This window comes from Carassius auratus, unplaced genomic scaffold (genome assembly GCF_003368295.1).
Source record: "Carassius auratus strain Wakin unplaced genomic scaffold, ASM336829v1 scaf_tig00017026, whole genome shotgun sequence".
Classification (NCBI taxonomy): Eukaryota; Metazoa; Chordata; class Actinopteri; order Cypriniformes; family Cyprinidae; genus Carassius; species Carassius auratus.
This window is the reverse complement of record NW_020524730.1, coordinates 478,675-504,372: the sequence shown is the minus strand read 5'-3', so window position 1 is coordinate 504,372 and position 25,698 is coordinate 478,675. Positions and strand designations below refer to the sequence as shown.

The following is a 25,698-nucleotide window of genomic DNA, read 5'->3' as shown; positions in this document are numbered from 1 at the left end:
TTTCGGAATACGTCATTCTTTCTGGTCGCGGTGATTGGCTAAAGGAAGACGTACCTTTTCATGACGCAATCAAAGGCAAATTAAACCTACCCCTTTTTTAAACAGAAATAAAGAGTCATTCAAATATTTTTTATATTACGTTTTTAAAATAGGACAGCTATAAATGTAATGTAAGCTTCTTGTTAATGATGTATATGTGGATTACACAAACAACAATAAAAATACTTTTTTTTCTGTTCATAGACAAATTAAGAAAAAAATAAATCAACGAGAAAATCATACACATAATATCTTAATGGTTATATAAACTAACCATTTTGCACAAATGGCTTATGTACTATAAATCAATCAGTCTCTTACAGTGAAAGGCAAAAACTGAAGACTATATCTGGTTCTTTTTGTTTGTTTGTAAACCACTATAAAACATAGAATAAGTACACAGCAAGCTGAGTACCAGCGGTTAATGAATTACTTATCAGGCTGCATTAATTTACTTTTTTTTTAACAGTCGAAAATAATTAATTAGATTTATAGACGTTATGAATACATGTATAAAGGTAAACTGTTTTACAAACCAGGTGCATAGACAGGACAAGCCACAAATCAAACAATGATGTAAATTATACACCTGTAAAATTCATACACAATATCTTTTTTTTTTTTTAAATATTACAAATATTGATAAAGGATTCACATTTTACAATAGCTGAACTACTGTTGAGCACACTCGTTCGCCATAGTTTTTTCTGAGTTAACATGAGTGGGTTGTTGGTACTTTTTTCCTCTTCCTTTCAGTTCTCCAGTTCTCCTCCTCGTCAATGCTTTGATGAGTTTGATCCTCATTCTTGCTATTGGAGTTGCTTACAGGAGACCTACAGGCAAATTATTCAGTTTGTGGTGGATCAAAATACAGAACTTAAGTGGTAAAATGTAAATGTCATAAACAACATTTAGTTAATTTTAACTACCATTATTGCTACGGTCACAGGAGTGTTTCTTTAAAAAGTAACATTTTAATTATTGCAAGTTAATGTAACTAAATAAAATTTAAAAAATGATTTATGAATTTAGCAGACGCTTCTATCCAAAGCCACTTAGAGTGCATTCAGGCTATACATTTTACCATGTGTTCCCAGGGAATCGAACCCCCAACCTTGCGCTTGTAACTAACATTACTACTGCAACATCGATTGATTCTTTAAAAATTTAAATTTTAATGTAACTGTCAAAAAGGTCTGACAGTTGAAGTGCAATAGGTTAACAACTATGTATTTATATTCCTTAAATATCAGGCTACATTTCACAATGAATTAACAGTCCTTAAACAGTTCTTAAAGTGTAGTCAATGAACTATTATCTCATGGGATTAAATGTCTTCGCGCTACAGGGTTCCTAAGAGGCAACGGTAGAGAGGGAAATGACGGTCGAGGAGTGAGTGTCTTCATAAAACCCAGGAAAAGGAAGATGGCAAAGACTGTAAAGTTGACACAGCGCAGCAGAAAGGAGAAGGGCTGGCATGCAGAGGTTGGCACTGACCTGGGCGCATCAGGAATGCAGACTGGGGGATCCTCAGAGATTCGGACAGACTTGTTTTCACGGGACATGACAGGGTTGAGTTCTGTGGGTTGTGCAGACTGCAGGGGGATCACAACCAGCTTCTTAATGGGATGACTAAGGGTTTTTTCTCTAGTATTTTCACTAGTGTCCATGGTTGCAATTTTCTCTTTGCTAGGTGCTGATTCTTCCTCTGGAACAGCTACGGGAAACTTCTCCCGGCGGCGTTTCTGTACTTGTGCTTTGTTCACCTCTGAATACATAACAATGGTATATTTATTAACAGTACATCATAGCAGCGCAAAGATGAATTACAGCAAGTATCCAATAGAGTGCAATAGTACCTGCCCACTTTTTCAGTGGCCTTGGTTCCAAAGTATTTTGCCCACATTTGTAAAAAGTGCATACACAAAGTACTAATATTTGTATTTTTCCCATGCAAAGTTTTAAGGAGTTATAGGACACAAAGCTGCTAACCATATCAGCTGAGCTAATCACATTACAACCTTTGATTTGAAGTGAAAAAAATAATAGAAAATTACAGACAAAAGAACAAGAACGTGTAATAAACATTTTTAATGAGGAATAAAAGTGTGTGTGTGTGTATATATATATATATACATATATATGTATATATAGTTTGACAGCACAGGCTAACTGACTACCACTTTTGCAATGTTTCATGTTTCATGGAAATGAGTGCTACTAGTTTTATTTTAGTAATTTGCTTGTCGTGATTGTAAATTGGTGGAGAGTTCTTTGCAGAATCATACCAATGATTAACATCCTAATAGATCACAGAAAGTCAGTCTTAGACTTAGATTTAAAAGGTTATTGTTAAAATCTATTTTTCTCTGGAGAAAGGGATTTTTTCTTACGGAACTGACTGTTGCACTCTACACAATTAACAGGTTTATGTAGAAAACTAAGGTTCAGAGATGGAGGGGAAAAAAATTACCATTAGGTGTATATTTCATCTTTAGTTCTTCAAGCTTGACTTTGTTTTAGTCACATTAGCATTAGTTAATAGTATTAATTTCTCAAACTGTAAAAATGTTTCATCTCTGTGATATGCTAAGCTCACCTTCGCTTTCTCCAGCTCTCTTACTTTCATCATCAAGCTTTCTATCTCATTGTTTTTGTCAGATAGCATGAATTGCAGTCGCTCAAGCTGTGCTGGGTCAGCCCTGTTGCCCTGGAGCTGCATAAGGGTGGCTATCTGCATCTAAAACAGCACACACAAGGAAAACGATAATGTGTAATTATTATTTTTTTACTTGGTGAGAGCATGCTGCTTTTGTAGAGACTCATGCTGTCGTTTCATGCTTTTCAGCTGCCGCTCCATCTCTGCTCTCTTGTCCTCTACCTGTGCAAATCCAAATATTTTGTGTCATGGCAAAAAAGCAATTTAAGTGTAACCTCTCAAAACATTTAGTAAATACAGTTTTATTATGAAGCACTACCGTGGAAATATTTGAGTAGCTTTCCAATATTAAAAACGTTTTTAGTTATTAAAAAAAAAGGTATTGCATTGGTATTATAAAACGTTATTCAGTTGCTCTTGAAATAAAGCTTTAGTTACAATGAAAACTCTTGGCAGACATAAATAGCCAAGTAGTAGAAATTATGCTTAATGCTGTACCTCAGAAAATAAAGAATTGCCTTTGCTGTTTGGATCTTGTGCCTGCTGCAACACCTGTTCCAGCTGGATTTGAAGGTCTTGGTTGGCTTCACAAGCTTTCTACATACAGCAGAATAAGAAATGTTAAAGGTGATGACGTCACGAAAATCTCACTTCCAGGTTTTAAGTGCTATATGAGGTCCCCGGTGCATCTACCAACCAATGAATGTGAAAAAGCTTAACCCAGTAACTTTGTTTTGGTAAGCCTTTTTCTGCAAGCGTCTCATAATAATATTACCGCAACTTAATCTGTAAGTTTGCACCCATGGCACCGTCATTCTGATTTCACAAGTGACAACGGTGGTACCAGTTCTAATGCCATGGTGAAAGTTTAAGCTAGACATCCTAATCATTCTGACTTTAGCTGCACAGACAAGCACAGAACACTGTTTGGAGTCCCAGCCTCAGAGGAGACAAGAGAGCAGAGGATTCATTGATTTATTTACTGTATATTGCTGCCTGCCACAAAGATCTAATATAAACATAGGATTTCTTTCCCAGCTGTTTACCTTCACTGACATAACCGACTGTTTTTGTAACTCCTGTGTAAATGAGAACTTAGTTTAGCACTCAGATGCTTGTGATGAATTGCATCGATTACAAAATTACAAAAACACATCAATTCACTACAGGAGGCATTTGTTAATCCCCCGGAGCCGTGTGAGATACTTTCTATTTGACTTCTTTGGACTGATGAACTGCAACACCCGCTGAGTGGCATTAAACAGCTTGAAAGATAAAGAAAATTTTTTATATAACTCCGACTGAATTTGTCTGAAAGAAGAAAGTCATATACACCTAGGATGACTTAAGGGTGAGTAAATTATGGCCTAATTTTCATTTTTAACCAAAATTGAAGGTTGTGATGACGATTTTGTTTCCTTACCATAATGTATTCTCTTCAAAATTCTTTATTTTCAATGAGTTGTGAATGTAAACTCCCATTAAGGAGTTTAACCATTTAAAGCGAATTTTATCTGAGAATATTATTAAATAAGGAAATCTATTCAGTGATTGGTCCATGCATATTTCGTCATCAAAATCTAATTTGTGGCACAGCGAAGTGTTGTGAATCAGCTCGAAGACAGACACTTAAGATTTAGTCCAAAACTTTGCTTAAATCATGACTGAGAAGCTTGATAACTAACTTTAAGAGCAGCTTTGAGCCAATTTTTTTTTTTTACACTTAATTTGATTCTTAGCTAGTCTCAGCCTCTGACTTCACCCCCACAGATCTTTGGCTGAACGTCTTATGCATATTGCACGCAAAAATACATCCGAGAGTTTTACACACCGGTCTGTTATTGTGAGAACATTTCCACGCCCCGAAGCGTGACCCTGAAATGAACGAACTGTGATTGGTTGTTTAACATGTCTGTCAAATGCCAAATGCCATACATTGCTACGCAAGGCTAATTCTTAGCAGGGATCTTGAGAGTGATTCTCAGAGGCTTGACAAATTCGTGCCCAGAATTCCATGCGTTCTACTTATCACTGCAAGACATAATTTTCAATATACAATACCATTCAAAAAATGTTTAGAGAAATTAATAATTATATCTGCACAAATGCATTAAATTGACCAAAATGTATCTAAAAATTGTTATGAAAAACAACGTGACACTGAAGACTGAAATAATGGCAGCTGAAAACTTTGCTGTCACAGGAATAAACTACATTTTAAAATATATTAAAATACAAAACAGTTATTTCAGTTGTTACAATATTTTACAATATTACTTTTTACTGTATTTTTTTAAATCAAATTAATGTAGCCTTGGTGAGCATAAGAGACTTTTTGTTTCATATTTTGTTTCATAAACATGTTTACTTGAAAATGCTTATAGACATGCCTCCAAAGCATTGTAGCAGGACACTGCCTCTCTCTCCCGCTCTTCCTTCTCCTCCGTTAGTCTCTCTAGTTGTCTCTGGAGGGTGGTGTTGCCCAAATGTAGTTGCTCTTCTTTGTATCGTGCCTCCTGAAGCTCCTGCTCCAAAGTCGCCTGCAAGACAAGGTCACTCTTCAGCACCAAGGGCACACTGACAGCACTGGGCGATAAAACGTTATCATATTCAGTCACAATAAAATTTAAGTCAATACCAATGACAAGCTCTAGACATTTTTACTCAACATGGATTAACTGATGCGAAGCGTCAATTCACAAGCTTTTCACAATTTAATTTGAGAAAAATATTAATAATGATAATATTTTTAAATAATATTATATAACCTAGGTAAAAAAAAAAAAATTACAGTTATTCATTCAATTACTTTTGTAAACATAAAACTAAATATTTTATTGTAAATTGTTTTCATTACATTTTAAAAGATTGATTATGGTAAACTGTTAAAGATGCATTAATTCATAATTAAAAAAAATTTTGAAGATACATTTTGTATTGAACCTTAAAACAGAATCCAGGAAAAAATAGAATGGAAAACGAAATTTAGATGAAAATAAAAAAAATGTCATGGGGCCCTAAAATAAAAGAAGCTATGTGGAGTTAAATTGTGGATAAATTATCATAGCAATAGCATTTTCTTCTCCTTTCCCCATTAATGGTAAATCAATTTTGTGATAAATATCGATATGATTGTGAGAATATTTTTGCCTATATTTCCCAGCCCTTCACACTGACATTCATTATTTCTTTGAAACCACTTTCTTCCATTCAAAATAAAAACTGGAAAGTACTCTACCATTGCTGATTCCATATCCATCTTCTGCATTTGCAGCTCAAGGATCTCGGAGGACATTGTTTCATGTGCACGTTCTGTGAGGACACGAAGTTCTTCAGTTCTGCTGTTCAGTGCTTCAGACTGCTGGTCCACCTTGTGTCTCATCTGCTTCTCAGCAAGTTGAGCCTCCTCTAAATTTGTCTTCGTTTTTTTCCAACTGCAAAGACATTTAATCAGCACCACAGATGAGATGAGATAACATTTTTTCAGGAAAATAAGATTATGCTGCAACCCAAGTTTTAGCTACTAGTGGTATCACCAAATGCAAAAATGTAAATTGTTTTCTAATAGGTTTCCCAAACACTCATTTCCAATTGTTAGAATTATTTGAACATTAAAAAAAATGATATATACCTGATAACTGATAAAACATGGAAGATGAATGTATTCTCTGGCAACTCCTGCTTTATACTGAAAACTAAACATAAAATTTCTGAACAGGAAAGTGGGCATATAAGCTGACCTTATTCTTTAAATCGCTGAGCTCAAGAGCATGGCTCCTCTCCAGCAGAGTTTGTTGCTGCTCCATTTTATGTTTCTGTCGGTTTCTGACGAGATCAAATTCTGATCGCAGGCTCTCCAGCATGCGGGCCTTTAGCTCAACATCCCTTTGTATTTCTCTTGTTCCAGGACCTGTTTTTGGAGAATTTTGCATATTTAAGGAATCATACACTGATTGACTGGACTGTCAGTCATCATACTGTGGAGATCAAACGCTGAAAACCAGTGCTGGATCGGTACCTCAATGACATTGGACATCTCGATTTGTTGTTCCTCCAATTTGTTGTGCAGATCCATTTTGTCATCCAAGAGTTGAAGTCCATACTGTCCAGCCCTCTGAAGAGTCTCTTCTCCTTCCTGCACCTTCAGCCGCAACACTTTAATCTCATCCTCTAGATCGACATCTGAATTCAGAGAGAGAGAGAAAATGTGATTATTAACCCATGTACAAGCATATGTAGACTTTTTCTCTCATATATGTATCTATTTGAGATCAGTAGAACTTTTAATCTGTGTAGTCTCTTTTGCTCATCATGGCTGTATTTATTTGATCAGAAATACAGAAAAAAAAAATGGTAACATTGTAAAATATCATATATTTTACAATTTCACATTATAAAAATAATGGTTTTCTATTTAATTATATAATTTATTTCTGTGGGGCAAAGCTGATTTTTCATCAACATTACTCCATCGGAAATCATTAAAATATGCTGATTTACTATAAATCCTTAAAATGCTTTTGGAACCTGTGACATTTTTCAGGATTATTTGATAAATAAAGATAAAAAGACCAGTGTTTATAAAAAAATAGTAAATAAAAAAATAAAAAATCTTTATAACAAGATTAGTCTTTTTCATAGTCTTTTTTTTTTAATCAATTTAACACATCCCTAAATGCTGTTCTTTTTAACTTTTATTCATCAAAGAACCTTGAAAAAAGTATCACAGGCTCAAAAATAAAATAATAATAATAAAATAATAATCATATGACACTGAAGACTTGAGGGATGGCTGATGAAATGCCAGCATTGTCATCACAGGAATGAATTACATTACAATATAAATTACATTATATTCAAATAGAAGACCATTATTTGAAATTGCCATAATAATTCACAAGATTACTGTATTTTTTCTGTATTTCTGATCAAATAAATACGGTCATGAAGAGAAATAAAAAAATAAAAAAAAAAACATTACAAATCTTCCTATCCCAAACTTTTGAGCAGCAGTGCGCGTGTGTATATATACAATGTATTTGTTTAAATAAAATAACCCCAGTCCAGCCCTATCTGTCAGCCTTCACTTTCATTGCGTCTTATTAGTCCAAAGAGTAGCACTGATTCTACTTTAGTTTTTTATTGAGGAAAGTCATAACTTACAGGTCTGGGATAACATGAAGGTGAGTAAAATATGATAGAATCTAATGTTTTGGTCAATAATAGCGTTAAACACATTAGTTGAGCTAACTGTGCAAACTTCGATCAAAAACATCGCGTGGCATTGGTAATAATAAGCATGGTTTTCTTAATGGAATGTCTAAGTGACAACTACTCAACAAAATACATGTTTAAATGTTTTTACCTTTAGATTAAAAAGTTGGCGATAGCAATGCTATATCTGAAGAATCTACTGCTTCCAATCGCTTTCTTGTTCGGGAACTCTCAAACGACTAGTTTGAATTCTGCAGCAGTCGTCAATCACGTATCGCGAGAAAACACGAGGCTTCCAATCCTTCAAAACACCCCGTCTCTGGTGCCACCCTGTGCTCGTACTGGTTATAACCAAACACTACAAAATATAAAAAGGATGTAAGGGAATGAAGTATTTATAATTACATCAACCATAGAACATTGAGAAAAAGAAGAAGATTGTTTTAAACTTCAGAAAGTATTGGGGTTGATGGAGTTACACATCAATAATCAACATCCAAGGGGATGGGGAGGTTGTCAACAGCTCTGAATTTATTGGCTTTCAGTTTCTGAATAAACTGAGTTTGCACTGAAAATGGCCCTGTGTACACCTAGTATTAACATCCCTCTCGGGCGGCCTGATCACAAACACTTAGCAGATTTGTAAAATATTAAATAGGTGTACCTTAGTGTCCCTACAGACAGTTAACCTAGTCATATTGCATATCTAAATTCTTTAGGTCAATTAAAAATATGCAAGTTAATATGAACAGCTTGAAATTCTCATCCCACACTTAGACGATGGTTGTGTTTTGCATATTAAAAGGTGAGAACACTCTCATACAAAGAAATTTTCTCCACCCATCAGTATTAAGGTGTAACCAAATATCTGTAAAGTGTTGTCTACAGACACTTCATCTGTTATGCAGATCTCGACTATCAGTTCCTTTTGCTCATGCTGAGTGGTAAGGTCATGCATCTGTCCCCTCAAAGAAAAACTGTTTTATTTTGCAAGCAAGTTTTGCATTGCGTTTTCACATTGACTGGAATATATATATATATATATATATTATGTATTTGTGTGCATTTAGGCCTGTAGCCTACATGAAAAATATAAAAAATGACAAGAAATAAATTCAGATTTGGTTTGTTTAACTATTTTATGTTACTACTATAATCAATAAAACATCATTTTCTTAGACAAATAAAGTTGCCATCACTGACTACTATATATTTAAATGACATTTAGTCAGTGCTAGAAATCAACCAGGTCTTGGGGCAAAATGTCAATAAGAGTTCGACAAATGCTCCAGGAAATGTCAAATGTAAATGCATAGTAAATCCCTGTCACATTTTTTTTGATGCATCCGAACCTCTAGTGACAGATATCTGTATTTGTTTTCTCAGAGGTCAGTGTTGTTGAATGTGCCATTTTCTAAACATGGGGCCCTTCAAAAAATAATTTGGGCTTTTACAAATGTCCGTGGTTAGCATTATGTGAAGAGACTATAACACATGGTCAAAATAATTTTACACAGCTGCTGCATACTAAAAGCTGTTTTATAGAAGACATAGACAAATATAAATATTTTAAAAGTTTATTTTGAAATAATTTTAACATTAAACATTTAATTTTACAGGTTAGAAAATCTAAAATTCAATGACATATGAATTTTTGACACACAAAGTCCCAAGAGCCCGCCTTTTTTTCCATCGATGGGGCGTGTCTTACTGCAGTAGAGATCATTGCGTCATGACGACAGTCGTTTTAAAAAAAAGGCCTTTTCTCAACAGTTGAGTCTTTACGGCGGTCCAGCACGGTATGTCAGGAATGGAGCAGCTTTGCAAACTTTTCGTTGGCGGCTTGAACGTCCAAACAACTAACGATGGCCTCCGTGCTCATTTTGAACAATACGGGTCACTGACGGACTGCGTGGTTGTCCAAAACGATCAACTTCAGCGGTCTCGTTGTTTCGGCTTCGTAACCTACTCCTCCGCAGAAGAGGCTGATGCAGCAATGGCCGCCAGGCCACATGTGGTAGACGGTAAAACCGTAGAGCTGAAGAGAGCCGTGGCTCGGGAAGACGCCGGGAAGCCCGAAGCTCTCGCCAAAGTCAAGAAGATATTCGTGGGGGGGCTAAAAGAAGACATCGAGGAGCAAACCCTCACCGATTATTTCTCTCAGTTCGGTATGATCGAGAAATCCGAGGTTATCACAGACAAAGACACCGGCAAGAAGCGTGGCTTCGGCTTCGTCCACTTCGAAGATAACGACTCGGCCGACAAAGCCGTCGTGCTCAAGTTCCACATGATCAACGGACACAAAGTGGAGGTGAAGAAAGCACTCACGAAACAAGAGATCCAGGCCGCCGGCGGAGCTCGGGGCGGCAGGGGGAGAGGAGGAGGAAGAGGTATGGGGCGGAATCAAAATGGCTTCGGTGGCGGGAGAGGAGGCTACGGCGGTGGCTATGGCGGAGGCTACGGCGGCAGTGATGGAGGCTACGGCGGTGGTGGCTATGGAAGCGGAGGCTATGGTGGAGGATACGGGGGCGGTTACGGAGGAGGCTACGGCGAACAGATGGGAGGCTATGGAGGTGGTAACGGTTACAGTGACTTTGGCAGCGGATACGGCCAGCAGTCCTCCGGCTACGGGCCCATGAAGAGTGGAAACACGTACGCCGGCAGAAGCGGAGCCCCTTACTCCCGTGGCGGCGGGGCTGGTTACGGCAGGGGTGGCTACGGAGGCTACTAAAGCGGGTTGGGAAAGACTCGGAAAGCTGTCCCCCTAGTATCTCTCTCGGTTTCCACGTTGGGCTCATTCACCCGGCCATGCAAGAGATGGCGGACACTGTGAAAAGCATACCTTAAAGACCTCAATTCTTCACAGGTAGGAAGAAGATCTCTTCCCAGAAACCTGACTTGCTCGACCAGCTTTAGTTTTAGGACGTGTTCTGTTATATAAATATATTGGATATCACTTTATTTTCCACGTTTTAGTCCATGCAGCAACGTTGGCCCTGGTTGTTTTCTTTTCTTTTTTCCTTTTTTTTTTTTTTTTTTTTTTTTTTTTTTTTAAGATGCGAATTTTTCGTAACCTATTTGTTTTAAAATTCAGTTTTGTTCAACAATGGCGATTTGTTGTCAACATGCATTCTCAGTAGACCTGTTTTCTATATAAACTGTTGCCTAGCATTGTCATGGGGGATTAACGCATGCAGTTCTGGAGTTTGTGTTCGTCTGTATTAACCCCAGCACGAGTTTTTCCAAACTAGTTTATCATGATGGGATAGATAAAGCCTACGTCATTTCTCTTTTGTAAACAAACCCAGCCCCACTCATCGAGTTCAATTCAACGCTGTATGAGCATCATTTACTTCAACATTCTCTTGTGTATTGTATATTATGTCATCAGATCAATCCAGTATTGTTTAACATTGATATGCAATTGTATGTTACTTTTTAAATAAAAGTTTCACAGCTTAATTATCCTTTCAGACGGCGTTTTGGCTGATAGACATTAACTACGTGGTTTCCATTACATCTGAGATAATAATAAAAGCCTTACACATGTAGTTGCATTATTAACAATTCCCCATATTCAGTGGTATATAAGCATATCTTTATAGTGTTCATGGTTTATTTACTTTTGATTCCCACATATAGGTGTTCTTTCAGTTATTCCAGTACTTCAAAATAGCTGTAGCAGTTTGTTTGTACAGGGAACCTGTTCAGTACCTGGGTTCGATTGTGATAGGACTGAAATATCTCATTAGGATATCATCCTGCGATCTAGGTATGTAATCAACCTGTCTTCACTACGTGTTGGTCAAGTATTGCAATTTTTAATAAATAGATTATATTTATTCCTTAAGTTGTCTTTTAAGTGGTCTTCATCCATAAGTCAAGAGGACTTTACATGAACGGGTGCGATTGAAGTTAGGTTTGTTACACCGCGGCTTATTAGGACCTTGTCTTGATTTGCCATTTAAAGGAATTTTTTTTTCTTTTTTTTTTTTTTTTTTTTTTTTTTTTTTTTTTTTTTTTGTTGTTGCATGACTAATCTGTTCTTTTCTTCCTTCTTCCCCAGGTGACCTTGGATGCTGGACTCTGCCCACATCAACTGTGGCCATGGAGTTTGGTTCTCCACGATCTACAGAGTAGTTATGATTAATAATGAAGGATTAGTGAAGTGGTCATGACATGGGATTTTTAATATCTTTTTTGTGTTTTATAAGTCTCTGTATACTTTTTAATAAAAATGTAGTTTAAATTACTGTGTGTGTGTGTGTGCGCCGTGAACGTTGACAGTGCGTTCTGAATGAAACGCCTACTTTACTACATTCAATCTGTTCGCGGTAGAAAAACAAACCACGCCCTCTGCTTTCCTCATTTTATACATACAAAGAAATACTATAATACTGAGTGTAACAAAGTATATTTTACTATAAAAATCGTTAATGGACTTAATCTTTTATTTTGTTTATCTTTTTATTCCCTAATGGGTTTATGTAGACTGCAGTTTTACTATATTTGTAGCCATTTCTAATGTTTAACACATCATGTGCATTGATTGTGTATTGATCACTACACTGACTAGTTTTTTTTACAATCGCGTTTTTTTCTGGGAGAGATGAAGAGACACCGTTAATACTTTTTTAAGTATGCGTATTATTAATATAGCAATTAACGTAATATTTAGGGTTAAAATAGAGAAAATGTAATGCCAAGGTTTAATCACTAGATGCATATGGCCGTTTATTAAATATAGCCTACATATATTTAGCTCTTCTGTAGTTGCTGTAAAGTGTTTTACAAGCCATGATAGCTTATTTTATTTTTTGCAGTGTATTTTAAGACATTATCAAACGCTTAATTTTTATAGGTTTTGCTTTTTATGTTGAATTTTAAAAAAGATTACTTGCATCCCATTATTATTTTATATATTTTTATTTTACATTTATGTAAGAAGTCAATATTAGTGAGTGTTAAAGAAGGCCAGCAAATACAGAATTTAACCCAATTAAAAATTTAAGTCTGCGTGAACTGGAAGTTGCTGCAAACTTTATTTCAGTGTAGTGCCATATTTCCATTTTCAACTGAATATTGAATAGAGGGCATGGATTTATTTTTGCGCTCCTCCCTTCTGTCTCTTAATCATAGCAACATTACGATTGAAGGGGTGTTTTTAAGGATATTCTGCTCAAGGCGTCAAACTGACGTCATCCATTCCAGAGCTGACGCGAATGTTCAGATTTTGATTAAAAATTATTAAAGATTATTAAAGATACTTTTTCAGCAGATTAATTTGCACGGATGAACTGATCACATCAAGACTTGCAATGTACGCTGGCAAAGTAAATAAAGTCAATTTTGATTTCATGCGGACTTTAAAATAAGTTTTTTTATTTTTTTTACTAAAAAGAACAAGGCAACCAACTGCATTCAGAGAAACTCTTGTATTCGTTTAATGGGAAGCCTTCACTGAAACTCATTCAACTTCCTACAGGGAGAGAAAGATTGCAGAAAGGCTAAAAACATAAAAATACTGACAACTAGCATCTGGTTATGATTATTAAGGTGTTTCTCATGTTATCTAAACTGCAAATAAAGCATAACTGCATATTATCTAAAACCTAAAAAAGACCTCTAACACTAGCTTGCGCTATTCTTTTTCTATTCTATCTTATTTATTTCTTTTTATTTATTATATTATTTAAAAGCCCTTGCTATGTGTACTGCTTTTAAGCTAACTGAGACTTGTTATTGCACTTGTATATAATTGCTCTCTTGTTGTTTTTGATTGCTTCCATTGTCCTCATTTGTAAGTCGCTTTGGATAAAAGCGTCTGCTAAATGATTAAATGTAAACATTAACTAGAAATGATATTTATTATAATTTAAAATTATTCTTTATAGAATATAACTACTGGTCAGAATTCCTAGAGGTAAACTAATGCGTTAAATTGCTATAACTGCTGTAATTTTCTTAACTTTTCGGCAAGTGTGCTTAAGAAATGAATGGGCTTCAATACTCGAACTATTGGCTGCTATACTTCCGCATTCCTCAGTCCCTATGGTGTCGCAACCTTTTTGTACAGTATGGTCGCAACTGTTTCTTAACGACTCTGGGTTTGATTTAAGTGCTTTACTTTGCAGCCAATCAGAGTTCACTACGTATGTGTTGACGCACACAAAAGGAACCGCCCCCGCGTTTCAAACACATTGAGTTCTTCCTTCCGTTGCATGTGATCTCAGTACGTCCATTGTAAGAAAATGACGAACCAGCTTTGTAAACTGTTTGTTGGAGGCCTTAACGTCCAAACGACCGACGAAGGCTTGCGGGCACATTTTGAACAGTATGGACAGCTGACCGACTGCGTCGTGGTGATGAACCAGCCGCTGCAGCGCTCTCGGTGTTTCGGCTTTGTTACGTACTCGAGCGTCGAGGAAGCGGATGCCGCCATGGCTGCTAGGCCTCATGTCGTAGACGGCAACAACGTGGATCTGAAGCGAGCGGTGGCACGGGAAGACGCAGGGAAACCAGAGGCACTAGCCAAGGTCAAGAAAATATTTGTTGGGGGACTGAGAGACGACATTGATGACGAACACCTCCAAGAGTATTTCTCCCAGTTCGGTACGCTCGAGAAGGCTCAGGTCATCACCGACAAAGACACCGGGAAAAAGCGAGGTTTCGGTTTCGTTTATTTTGAAGATAACGACTCCGCCGATAAAGCCGTCGTGATGAAGTTCCACGTGATCAGCGGACACAAAGTGGAGGTAAAGAAGGCGCTCACCAAGCAAGAGATGCAAGGTGCCGGCGGTCGTGGCGGCAGAGGAGGCCGAGGAATGGGCCGGGGAAGCGGCTACGGCGGCGGGGGAAGAGGAGGAGGTGGTTACTATGGTGACTACGGCTATCAGAACGGCGCATACGGTAATGATGGCAATTACGAAAACCAAAGTAGCTACGGAGGAGGCTATAGTGACCAGATGAGCGGTGGCTACGGCAACGGGAATGGCTACAGTGATTTCGGCGAGGGTTATGGACAGCAGGCTTCAGGTTATGGTGCTGTGAAAGCCGGCTATTCCAGCAGGAGCAGTGGGCCCTACCCACGCGGCGGTGGTGGTGGCGGCTTTGGAAGAGGTGGCTATGGTGGATATTAGAAGCACTAATGTGACTCTTTAAGCTGTGCGTCAACTTTTTATTTTTTTTTATTCTTTCGCGAACTATTTGGACACTGGACTTTCAAAACGAAATGTTTGGTATTGGGTTTAAATGAGTTGTTCTGTGCCATCACCAGTACCAGGCAGACATACATCGCATTGTTTTCCTTTGTTTAGGTCGAAGTGGTCATGTTTAAGCAAGTCAAGCCTGGTAAAACATCATGTAGGCTTCTGTTTGATTTTGTTCTAGGTTTATTGCCTGGCAATTGTTTGAGATGATACTCAGGGGTAAAGAAATTTAAGCAGCTCATTGTTTCACTTCATGTTTTTAAAATGTAACTTAATTTTTGTTTTATTGGTATTCCACTGTACCTATTGTAAAACTGTTTTTAAGTATTTAATTTTGACCCAGCAGTGGCCATTCAAGCCTTTTAACCATTAAAAGAGATCTTTCATAAATTTTGTCTGGTCCTTTTTGTGTCCAATTCTTGACGTTTATCATTTTTAAATGTGTCTTCTTGAGGTTTTGAGCTGTGTTTATAGCTCTTGGGCAAACAGGTTGTGTGTGTGTGTGTTTTTATTTTAACTATATGTAAGTCTGTAATGTGTGGGGAAAATTTAATCGACATGCAGTCATCAAGGAAACCCTTTTTTCTGTCATAAACCTTGATTTTTTACTCCGAATTAACCAAATTATTTTATTAGAACAGTGGGTCTGAATTCTCACAATATTTTTATTTATTTGCAGCCATGTTGAGTATGAGACCTCTTTCAAAAGTCTTGCCAATCCCAGACTTTTGGTAGTGTAGACAAGCACACAATTAGGTAGGTTAACATATGAGCTTTTCAGTGTGTTATGTTGGCTATGTGAATGAGAACTATTTTACAAATGAAATGTTTTCTCAAAATGGTCACCATTTTCTCCTAATGCCTTTTAGAATATCAGTTGTATTTTTGCATCTCAAAAGATGGTATTTCGAAACCAAGTTTAGCTGACAGCCAAACATTGATATAAATCCTCAATCTCATTTTATTAAACCCTATAGCTGAAGATGCAGATTAAAAGTGATTCTGAAATTCCTTGATAATTTGAGTGAAACTATGTAAAATAATAGCAGTTTAGTAAATGTTAAGCAGGAAAATATTTGCAAACAACACTACAATTTTGTAATCGTGTCAAATGCTCCATATCTTTGCAAATTAATTAATCTAAAGAGATGCTTTAACTTCACTTTAGCCTATTCACTAGCCTATTTTAAATGCAACTCATTTTAAGCCTTTGAAGAATTGACAAATTATGTCAATATAAATTTTTATGAAAAGTTTATTAAAAGAATATTGATGTCAGTACAGAAATAAAGAAAAGATCAACCACACAAAGACAAATGTATTTTATAAATGTAGACATGGTCTATGCACAAGTGCTTACCTGTGCATATCCACAGTTTTATTTTACATACATTTTGTAAGCACTATTGAAAGCAACTCTGAATCCAACTTTCCAAAAATGTAAAGGTAAGGGCAACAGTGTTTGACTATAAACATTTTTCATTTTACTTTTAGGTATCATAAATCTTTTTATAAGTTTTTATCTGACCCTGTTCCAATCAAATAATACCAGAGAAAAATCGCAGTGGTGGGGTACAACAATACAATGTACGAGAGATAAACAGCCTAATTAAGGGTTGTAATGTGTCGTTCTTTATCACTGGCAATAATACATGAACCCAGAGATATAACAAACCAAATATATACTTGTCATCACAAAATATTAATGTTGGGAGAAGAGTCAAATACATTTTGTTTTGTTTAGATTAGATTGGAACGGAGCTGTCATGTAGGGATATGAACACCTGATTAGCGCAGTGTTACTAGCTCCTCTGCGGACGTCGGGTGGATGGCAATGGTTCTGTCAAAGTCTTCTTTAGTAGCTCCCATGTTCACGGCCACAGCAAAACCCTGAAGCATCTCATCACAGCCAAAACCCTGCATATGGAGACCAACCACCTAAAAAGAAAAGTGACTCATTGAAAATGACTTAAATGTAACAGCAAACTGTTTATATAAAATTAAATATGACTCCAGATACTTCTTGATATTTTATGCTAATTTATGATCGATGGACTGATTAGGACCTCACCTTCTCATTTTTGCCAGCACAAACCAACTTCATGATGCACTGACTCTTTCGAGTGGTGATGGCATAATACATGGGGGTGAAAGAAGTGGTATAAACCTTCACACTCTCCTTTCCCCAGGTCTTGATCGCTTCATCTGCAAAACATGACATTTTTTAATATATATTTTGTAAGGGTAGCTCAAACTATTTGTTAAGTTGTCAGTCATTCTGTTTACTGAACAGACTTTAGGACATGTTCCATAAAGTCTTGGGGCCAAATTTACTAAAGATAAGCAGATAAGTGTCCACAATCCCATAAAAGCGCTGAGTGGAGTGTAAAGTTTTGACGGTGATAGAATGACAATTCACAAATTAAAGGATACAGATACAGCCAGATCAATTACATAATAAACAGTGAGATCTCTATGTAATCTACTTACAACACAGGTTCACAATGGGTTAAAATGGCTTTTTTTAGGTGTTAAATACCGTCATGGCACAAACATAAGTAAACTGACCACTGCAAACCTTTCTCAATCACCATGATTTATTTAAATACTCTCCTCCCATAAATTCTGCATCTGAAAGGGAAACACCTTCAAAAGCATATGCAATAATCAGCATATGCAGAAATACTTAGGTCCACACTTTTTCATCTCTAATGCTTTGTCAGCATGTCTAAAGTAAATCCTGACGGTAGTTTTTTTAAAAGCCAAACAAAGGTTTGTAAATCTGTCCCTTATTATCTTACATAAGAACTTATTGAATTATTATTTTATCATCAAAATGGCATCTAGGATATTTTAATCTAAAATGTTTTTGTCTGCAATTCCATGTGCCAATGCATATATACTATGGAAAATAAAGTAAATATGGGGAAGAGCTTGATAGAGCTAGATAGACAGACAGATAGATGTGGACCCCGTTGTAGCCAAATTTCTGTACGGAGAAAACATATCTGAAAACGGTAAATGTAAATTAGAAATGTTTCCTTGGCAACTGAAATAGTGTTTATGTTGAAGCTGAAAAAAAAAAATCAATATAGAAAGTAAAAAACAATATCAGATGGATATAGAAAAAAAAAATAAGTACAAAATCAAAAAACAAAAGTACAATCAAAATGGCAATCAAACTAAAAGATTAATACATAATATGAAGGTACTAAAATAATATAAATTATACTAAAATAATAATGCTACACATGGAGTCTGATCTTCAAGATATTGTAAGGAAGCATAATTCATACATAAGCTCACCTTCAGTTAGTCCCACTGTGCCAATAGGTGGGTGGCTGAACACAACAGTAGGGATATTATTATAATCGATTTTGGAGTCTGCTTTGCCCTCAAACAGCCGGTGAGCAAGCTTTCTGCCAGCAGCAATAGCAACTATCCATACAAACAAAAACAGGAAACAACAACAGCTTATGAGAAAAAAAAACTAAAAAACAAAACAGAATATACATTCACATTAAATGGTTGATAAACTATTATGTAATTAAAAAAGTGTGACAAATGGTAAGCATGTCCAATTTACTCTGACCAGTTGATGTCGCTAGAGTAACAAAAAATAAAAATGAAACTGCACAAAATCAACTTCCTCATGTGGGGATCGTCTGTTGTTTTAAACACAATGTGAAAGGTGTTATTTACATAAACAAACTGAATCACATGAAATTTGAATTGCACAACGCATCATGATCCTTTACATTTAATTAATAGTTTTAAGACCAAATCTCTTACTGAATGTGTGCTTATTGGATATTATGCCAAAAAAAGAGTACAGTGTGTAAAAATTTGCTGTTTTATTTGATGGATTCAACCAAAACACCCAGAAGATTTTAATGCATGTAAGAGCAAATTCTCCATAAGGATGTGATCCTGAAGTCATACCAGGTGTAAGAAGAGCTCTCCCGCAAACATCCCCAACTGCATAGACACCTGCACGAGTGGTGTTCTGGAACTCATCCACCACGATATGTCCCCTTTCATCAAGCTTCACACCCTGGATAGCAATACATCCAACTGTTATTCTTACTTTATCACCAACTGATACACTGTGAACAGAACACATGCATTAGTATCTGTGTAGCTTCTGCAGTTTAAAACAATATTCTGTTTTCAGTTGAACTTCATGAACAGCATCTGTGGCATGTTTCCATGATCCCTCAGTTTGTAAAAGGCAAAAATGGTGTACACAATGTGACAATGCATTACAGAGAGTTTTAAAAGCAGAAATGTACAGCTTTTTTTTTTTTTTTAAAGCATACTTAAATTTTTCTGTGCAAAAGGGGTAAAGAGTTGTCTAAATCTCCCAACCTTTCTAGGCACATAAACATCTAGTTATGCTTGAACAACAAATATTCAGATGTGTGCAGCACATTTTATGGAGGATTGTTTCCTGATCCTGGGAGAGAAGACTGAAATGCCGGCTGTTCTGACTCACAGTCTGTATGTACGTTTACATATTTAAAGGATTTAGCACTGATGATTCAAACTCTAGTTTTGAGCAAGCAGTGGTTCTCAATTCCCAGTCCACACGGCCCCCTGCTCTGCACATTTTTTATGTTTCTCTTATGCTTCGGACGTTTGTTCAATTCAAATGTAAGTGCCCTGCAAAGTGGACATCAAAGGATATTCCGCCATGATTCCAGTTTGAAACAAACGTATATTTTCCATTAAAAGTGCATTGAAGTGTGCGAGATCTGAATTTCAATTGTATTTATTTACAGAGGTATATGATGGGACACTGTGTGTGAAGATGTTGCACAGCGCAAATCTGTGAATTAATGTTCCGAAGTGAGATAATGATAAACTTAAACAGATTTTCCAGGGAGTAGTGAGCAATGAACAGTGTAAGGAAGGACCATGTCAATGGGAACACAGTTCATGCACAGAGCTCACTTCTAACGAGCTGATTATCTGAATTACATGTATTAACAAAGAGAGACATGCAAAATAGGGGGGTGCGAGGACTAAAATTGAGAACTGCTTCTGAAGAGTAGAGCTTGCTGTTTGTCGTTTCTCCGACCACAAATGCGGAAATGGTTTTATGTTTGCGCGATGTGATGCAACGCAACTCGTAAAAACACAGTATAAATCATTATAATACATAATTATGTCCCCACTGGATGTCTCTTTTTTTAATGGGTTTTACTGCATTTGTCTTGTAGTGCCGGTGTTATGACCAGGACACGCATCACAGTATGGTGAGGGGCGTAACATTTCCATCACACGACTGAGGCAATCGACAATTGCAAAGCACTGGATAGCTGGCCAATCAGAGCACACCTCGCTTTTCAGACCGATGAGCCTTGTAAAAAATTGCGGATTTCAGAAAGGCAGGGTAAAGAGGAGAAACAATAGTTTTTAAACAGTCTTTGAAAAATGTTATTTTTTACCTTAAAACACAGAAACACATTTCAATACACAAAATAATGTTATTTTTAGAAACATCATATGACCCCTTTTAATTCATAATCCTGTAATATTTCTTAAAGCTTCTTAGGTTTATTAATATTATTATTATTTTTTTACCAACAATATTTTACCAATCATATTACTAATGCTGATATTAATCATAAAAATAATTATATTAATCAAATTGAAATTAATTTTTACTATTGAACTGAGATTGAGGCCAGCGGTGTTGGGTTCCCTGCCAATAGCCCAGAGCAGACAGTCCACCTCAAGGATGGTGTCGCACTTCTCTTGTGCATCTTTGTCATCAGGATCTCTTGTCACCAGCTTAACAGAAAGGCCTTTATCAGTCTTCTGCACTGACTTAACCTGTGAAAACAGAATATTGGATATGCTGATAAAAAGGTGTGGTGGGGGGGGGTGGTATGCCAGCTACATAATATTACTCACTACTAGTTACCTGACTATTTTTCCGTAAGTCAATACCATGATTTTGCAATTCTTTGGTGCAATTTGAGCTTATCAAGGCATCAAAGTTCCTCAGTACCTTGAAAAGAAAGAACACAGACATTGCTTACTTTGGGATATATATGACAGTAGCATATAGCCAGGTGACAATAAACAGGGTTCTTACCCCTCCTTGTCGTATGATGATGGACGTTTTGGACCCAAGAGTGGAAAGGATACCAGCCATTTCCACAGCAATATATCCTGCCCCAACTATGACACTACGTCTAGATGGATACAGTGGTCGGTTATTTTAGGATAAGCTAAGAAAACACAATAATATAAGTAAAAATCAGCAATTAATCACTTACTTAGGGCAAGACTCAAGTTCAAAGAATCCATCACTGGTAATGCCTAAACTGGCTCCTGCAATAACATTGAAATTTACAAGATGTTTTAAGCAGATGCTGTCAAAGAAGTGATGAAAAAAAGTACAAAATCACATTAATACAAGTGCACTGAAAAGTAAAGCAGAATGAGGTAAAAAAAAAAAAAAATAATAATTGTTGTTGTAATGAACAAACATAAGATCACCTGGAACATCCTCCTCACTGACAATGGATGGGTGGCCGCCAGTGGCAATCAAGATATGAGGAGCTGTGAATTTCTTTCCATTAACTTCAACAGTAGGTTCAGGATCATCTGTGAACCTTGCATATCCATGAATGGACTCAATTTTGCCCTGTGTACAGCCATAAACCACTTTTAAAGGTCCTATTATGCATTTTCATTATGCTATTTAATTGTTCCCTCGAGGTCCAGTTAGTATAATCAGTTAGCAACATGCTTCTGGTGCTAATTTCTCCACACTGCTTCTGACAATTAAATATGACGTTTTCGTTTTTCATGCTTTTAAAATTTCTATGTAAAGCTTTCATAGTACAATGTAGAACTGGTACTATAAAGATCAAGAAAATGTAATTCATTATTTCAAAAAAAAATAATAATAAATCACATTTTGGTATAAAAGATTTTTTTACAAATTACTTCTCACTTCATATTTAATTTGCTGATTTAAATGTAACTTATTGCAACCTACCTTGTCAAGGTTGTTCCGGTAAATCTGATTCAGGCGACTAACGTAAGCATCCCTTTTGCGTTTAATGAGTCTGAAAATACACATACCCAAAGAGTGACCTCTGTTAATTTTAATTTAGCTTTATCATATCACTGAAATCCTGGTAGCTGAACTCTCTACAGCATAAACACACGTCTAGTCATGCAAACTATTCCACCTCGTGCCTTTGTGCCTGACAAAGCTTAAAGCAGTACTGATATTATATGCCACAAAAGGGAAGAAAAACAAATTCTGAAAGAGCCTGTGGGAACATGACTATCCTCAACTGTCACAAGAGTAAAAAAGTCCTTTCTGTAAAAAAAAACTACCACATCTCCTAACAGAAACAATAAACTCTATGGCAAGCTGTTATTACATGTATCCCTGTATCTTTACCGATGTTACCATTACTCACTTTTAATTACTATAAACTAACTTCTAGTAGAAAAAGAACTGGTACTTCTTTTTAATTATGATTATTCACTGGGATAATTTCTGGTAGAATAGGTACTTGAAATATGTAACATATTATAGAATAGGTAATAAAAATACATGCTAGTTAGAAGTGAATAGTTGATATGTAAAATTTTGAATACTTTGTTTTCAATGTGTATCTGTAGTAGGGCTGGCACGAATACCTTTTGTTGAGCTTCGAAGTTTTGGTAGTAATCAACACAGAATATTCAAAGCTTCGGTAGTAATCAACACCGAATATTCAAAGCTTCGGAGGGAGTGGCAGGACATATTCTTCTCTCTAATAAAGTCAGGAATCTCTGTGTATGTGTCTGTCTGTTTGCATTTATCATTATATCGAGAACCATTCATCCAAATGACGTCATGCAAGGCCGATGTGTTGCTGCGGACCCAAGGGAGTGAAGTGTCGCATCTTGGTGCAATATGGACATGCGACACGTTCAGATTTAATCACCTTTTAATAAACTACGGAATAGCGTGATCCAGAAACGGCATGCCTCACGTGATCAGGGCTTATATGCTCTGAAAACGGACACTGATTGGTTCATGAATTGGCAGCCAGTCTGCTTATCTTCAATGTGTTTATAACTAAACTATTAACATTTTGATGTGAACGAAATTTGGAAATAAATAATAAAATAATTAATGTAGAATATTTTTCCCCCCCATTTTGTTTAGATTTTGTGGTATTCACAAACATTGATTGTTTTAAAATGGAAAAACATTCAATGATTTAGAATCAGATTTAATAATAAATAATAACATAAGTTATAAATGGCTGCTAACTTAAAAATTGAGCAGTCAAATTGGCTTGGTTATATGAAAAGTACTAGTTACTATCAGAATCAAGAATATTATCTAATGAACCAACATCTGCAATAGCAGAGATATATTCTAGTCTATATTCTAGTCACTATTAAATTATAGTAGTTATACTAATAAATATACTAGCAATAAAAAAAGATACTAATTAATGCTATAAAATGCTATTTTTATTTAATAATTTGTTTATTTTAATAGAATACTTAATGTTGCAATGGCTTGCCATAATCCCACACACTCAACATTATACACAAAACCAAACAACTCAGAAGAAAACCCCCAAGAAAGTGTGATCTTACTTACTGCCAGTTGAAATGTGCTTTTGCTCCCTCAAATCCATAGTCTTCATGATCATGGAGATACTCTGCATGGGTGGATGTGTTCCACATAACCTGGAAGCATGCAAAATGAAAAACTTTATGAGCATTTATGGCAACACAACTCACATTATGCACATAACCAATTTAGTGTGTGTGTGTGTGGGGGGGGGGGGGGTGAATTACCTTTTTAGGAACACAACCGACATTCACCTGCACCAGAAGAGAAGTTGTTTAACACACCAAGTCAATAATATCACCAGACAAAAATGCACAGGTGCTGGTGTTGCATTAAACACGACACTTGCCAAAGCACCTCTGTTCATGTGACTAATGCAGTGGCCAATTACTGTATATAACTCGTCTAAAGAACACAATCTACATTGCTCTAAGGGGAATGTGGGTTTGCAGGAGCAGGATGATCTTTACTCACGCAGGTACCTCCGAGTTTGTGACTTTCGATCACGGCTGCAGTGGCACCGAGTTCAGCCGCCCTCCGCGCGCCGGCCAGCCCCCCGGATCCTCCGCCAATCACCAGGAAATCAAAGCGCGTTACGGATTCAGATGCCATGCTGCGAACGAAGAGTCTACGAGAAGATGACAGCGAACGTCCAAGAATAAGAAAAGACGCTACCAGTCGAGCCAGCGGGTTTAATATCTCCATAAGCCAACACCCCGTCCGACGCACTAGTTGAACTAATGGGAGGGACGTGAAAGCTTGTGCTTAGTCATTGTGAATTCACACAATAGTATGTAAATCCCAGAAGCAAGTTTGGACAATAGTCATCAGTTACCGATGTTTATTAATGTCCTTCACTATCAATCCCATCCCTAAACATCCCGGGTGCTGACCTTAATTTGAACTCACTTTGCGCCTAACCATGTTTAAACAGACAACAGTCTGCTTTATTTGATAATAGGAAATATTTCGCAAAAAGACATTACAGGTGAATTCACCAAACACTGAGAAACTCACCGATGAAGTGCAGCCGTTACATCTAACGTAGCGGAAAGCCTTGTGCATTACATTGTAAACATTACATATAACAAATTAAGTGTGGCTACTTGGAGGTGCTGAGTTCTAAACACGTTAGGCGTATCTCCTGCCCATCTTCGTATTCATACGGTGGTGTTCATAACGGATTGTGTCGGTGTAAACTGATTGCTGAAATCAGAATGAAAGCCACTAGACGCTGAGCTAAAATGCGCATGCGCGTTTCAACGTACTACGCTGCTGAACCTGTTTTTATACAGACTGAACAGAAAACACATGACAGAGGCGGCATTATATTAATACGCTGGAAGGGATAGAAATTAGTATACTGCTGAAAACCAGCTTTGCCAGCACAGGAATAAATTACTTTTAAAAATATATTTAAATAGAAGAAAAAAATATTTCACTGTGGTTTTGATAAAACAAATGCAGTATTGCCGAGTATGAGACTTCTTTCAGAAATGTAAAAAAATCTTACCGAGCATAAACATTTGAACAATCGTGTGTACTGTTAACTCTTTTAATGGGCACATCCAGAAAACATAACCATGTATTTGAATGCATGTATTTACAGTTTGTGGTTCCTTATGCCAATAATGAGAATGTTTAAGCTTTATAAAAACCTTTACCGGAAGACATCTGATGAATCAAAGAGAGTAAAGGAGGGAGGGAGAGCTTTCTGTACTGGCACTGATCATTCACATTGAAAGGCTTGAACACCCAATTTGTTAAACGTGAGAAGTCTTTACATGGCAGATAGCAGTCTTGCTCATAGTAGTGTTTAGCTATATATTATCATGTACAAAAACTCATCAGTTCACCAAAAAAAAAAGAAATCTCACTTTTCTCAAGTTCTTTTTTTCTCAAGAAAAGAACACAAAACTTGCCTTTACAAGTACCATGGTATCCACTAGTAGAAGCAAAACAAGAAGCCAGAA

At 36.5% G+C, this 25,698-nt stretch overlaps 3 protein-coding genes and 1 pseudogene across 5 annotated transcripts; 2 read left to right on the top strand and 2 right to left on the bottom strand.

The window, feature by feature from the left end:
• Window positions 1-1,541: 1,541 nt before the first annotated feature.
• LOC113075404 (protein Spindly-like) lies at window positions 1,542-7,877 on the bottom strand (annotated as a pseudogene).
• Window positions 7,878-9,640: 1,763 nt separating this feature from the next.
• Window positions 9,641-11,756, top strand: LOC113075396 (heterogeneous nuclear ribonucleoprotein A0-like). The gene has a single exon (XM_026248116.1). It carries the CDS (start codon window positions 9,714-9,716, stop codon window positions 10,641-10,643), a length of 930 nt encoding a protein of 309 aa, XP_026103901.1. The 5' UTR covers window positions 9,641-9,713; the 3' UTR covers window positions 10,644-11,756.
• Window positions 11,757-14,099: 2,343 nt separating this feature from the next.
• Window positions 14,100-15,510, top strand: LOC113075397 (heterogeneous nuclear ribonucleoprotein A0-like). The gene has a single exon (XM_026248117.1). It carries the CDS (start codon window positions 14,164-14,166, stop codon window positions 15,049-15,051), a length of 888 nt encoding a protein of 295 aa, XP_026103902.1. The 5' UTR covers window positions 14,100-14,163; the 3' UTR covers window positions 15,052-15,510.
• A 917-nt stretch (window positions 15,511-16,427) lies between these two features.
• On the bottom strand, window positions 16,428-24,970 carry LOC113075392 (glutathione reductase, mitochondrial-like). Of its 3 annotated transcripts, XM_026248110.1 has the most exons (14): window positions 24,743-24,970; window positions 24,200-24,353; window positions 23,953-23,979; window positions 23,753-23,841; window positions 22,136-22,205; window positions 21,631-21,778; window positions 21,408-21,462; window positions 21,224-21,323; window positions 21,050-21,136; window positions 20,791-20,958; window positions 19,063-19,174; window positions 18,427-18,558; window positions 17,192-17,325; window positions 16,428-17,058 (listed from the first exon to the last, which is right to left on the bottom strand). In XM_026248110.1, exons 2-14 carry the CDS (start codon window positions 24,335-24,337, stop codon window positions 16,909-16,911), a joined length of 1,410 nt encoding a protein of 469 aa, XP_026103895.1. In that variant the 5' UTR covers window positions 24,338-24,353; window positions 24,743-24,970; the 3' UTR covers window positions 16,428-16,908. The 3 variants fall into 3 exon arrangements, with proteins under 3 accessions (XP_026103895.1, XP_026103894.1, XP_026103896.1); XM_026248109.1 differs by lacking the exon at window positions 24,743-24,970 and having other exon boundaries at window positions 24,200-24,461; XM_026248111.1 differs by lacking the exon at window positions 24,743-24,970 and having other exon boundaries at window positions 24,208-24,347.
• Between the last annotated feature and the right edge of the window lie 728 nt (window positions 24,971-25,698).

What these genes read in the sequence shown, in the direction of transcription:
- LOC113075396 (XM_026248116.1), top strand. Translation starts at nt 9,714, where the DNA reads ATGTCAGGAATGGAGCAGCTTTGCAAACTTTTCGTTGGCGGCTTGAAC.
- LOC113075397 (XM_026248117.1), top strand. Translation starts at nt 14,164, where the DNA reads ATGACGAACCAGCTTTGTAAACTGTTTGTTGGAGGCCTTAACGTCCAA.
- LOC113075392 (XM_026248109.1), bottom strand. Translation starts at nt 24,430, where the DNA reads ATGGAGATATTAAACCCGCTGGCTCGACTGGTAGCGTCTTTTCTTATT. An exon ending in CAGTGAGGAGGATGTTCCAG is followed by an intron (nt 21,463 to 21,630) that starts GTGATCTTATGT and finishes ATGTTATTGCAG; the next exon opens with GAGCCAGTTTAGGCATTACC. An exon ending in TCATCATACGACAAGGAGGG is followed by an intron (nt 21,137 to 21,223) that starts GTAAGAACCCTG and finishes TTTCTTTTCAAG; the next exon opens with GTACTGAGGAACTTTGATGC.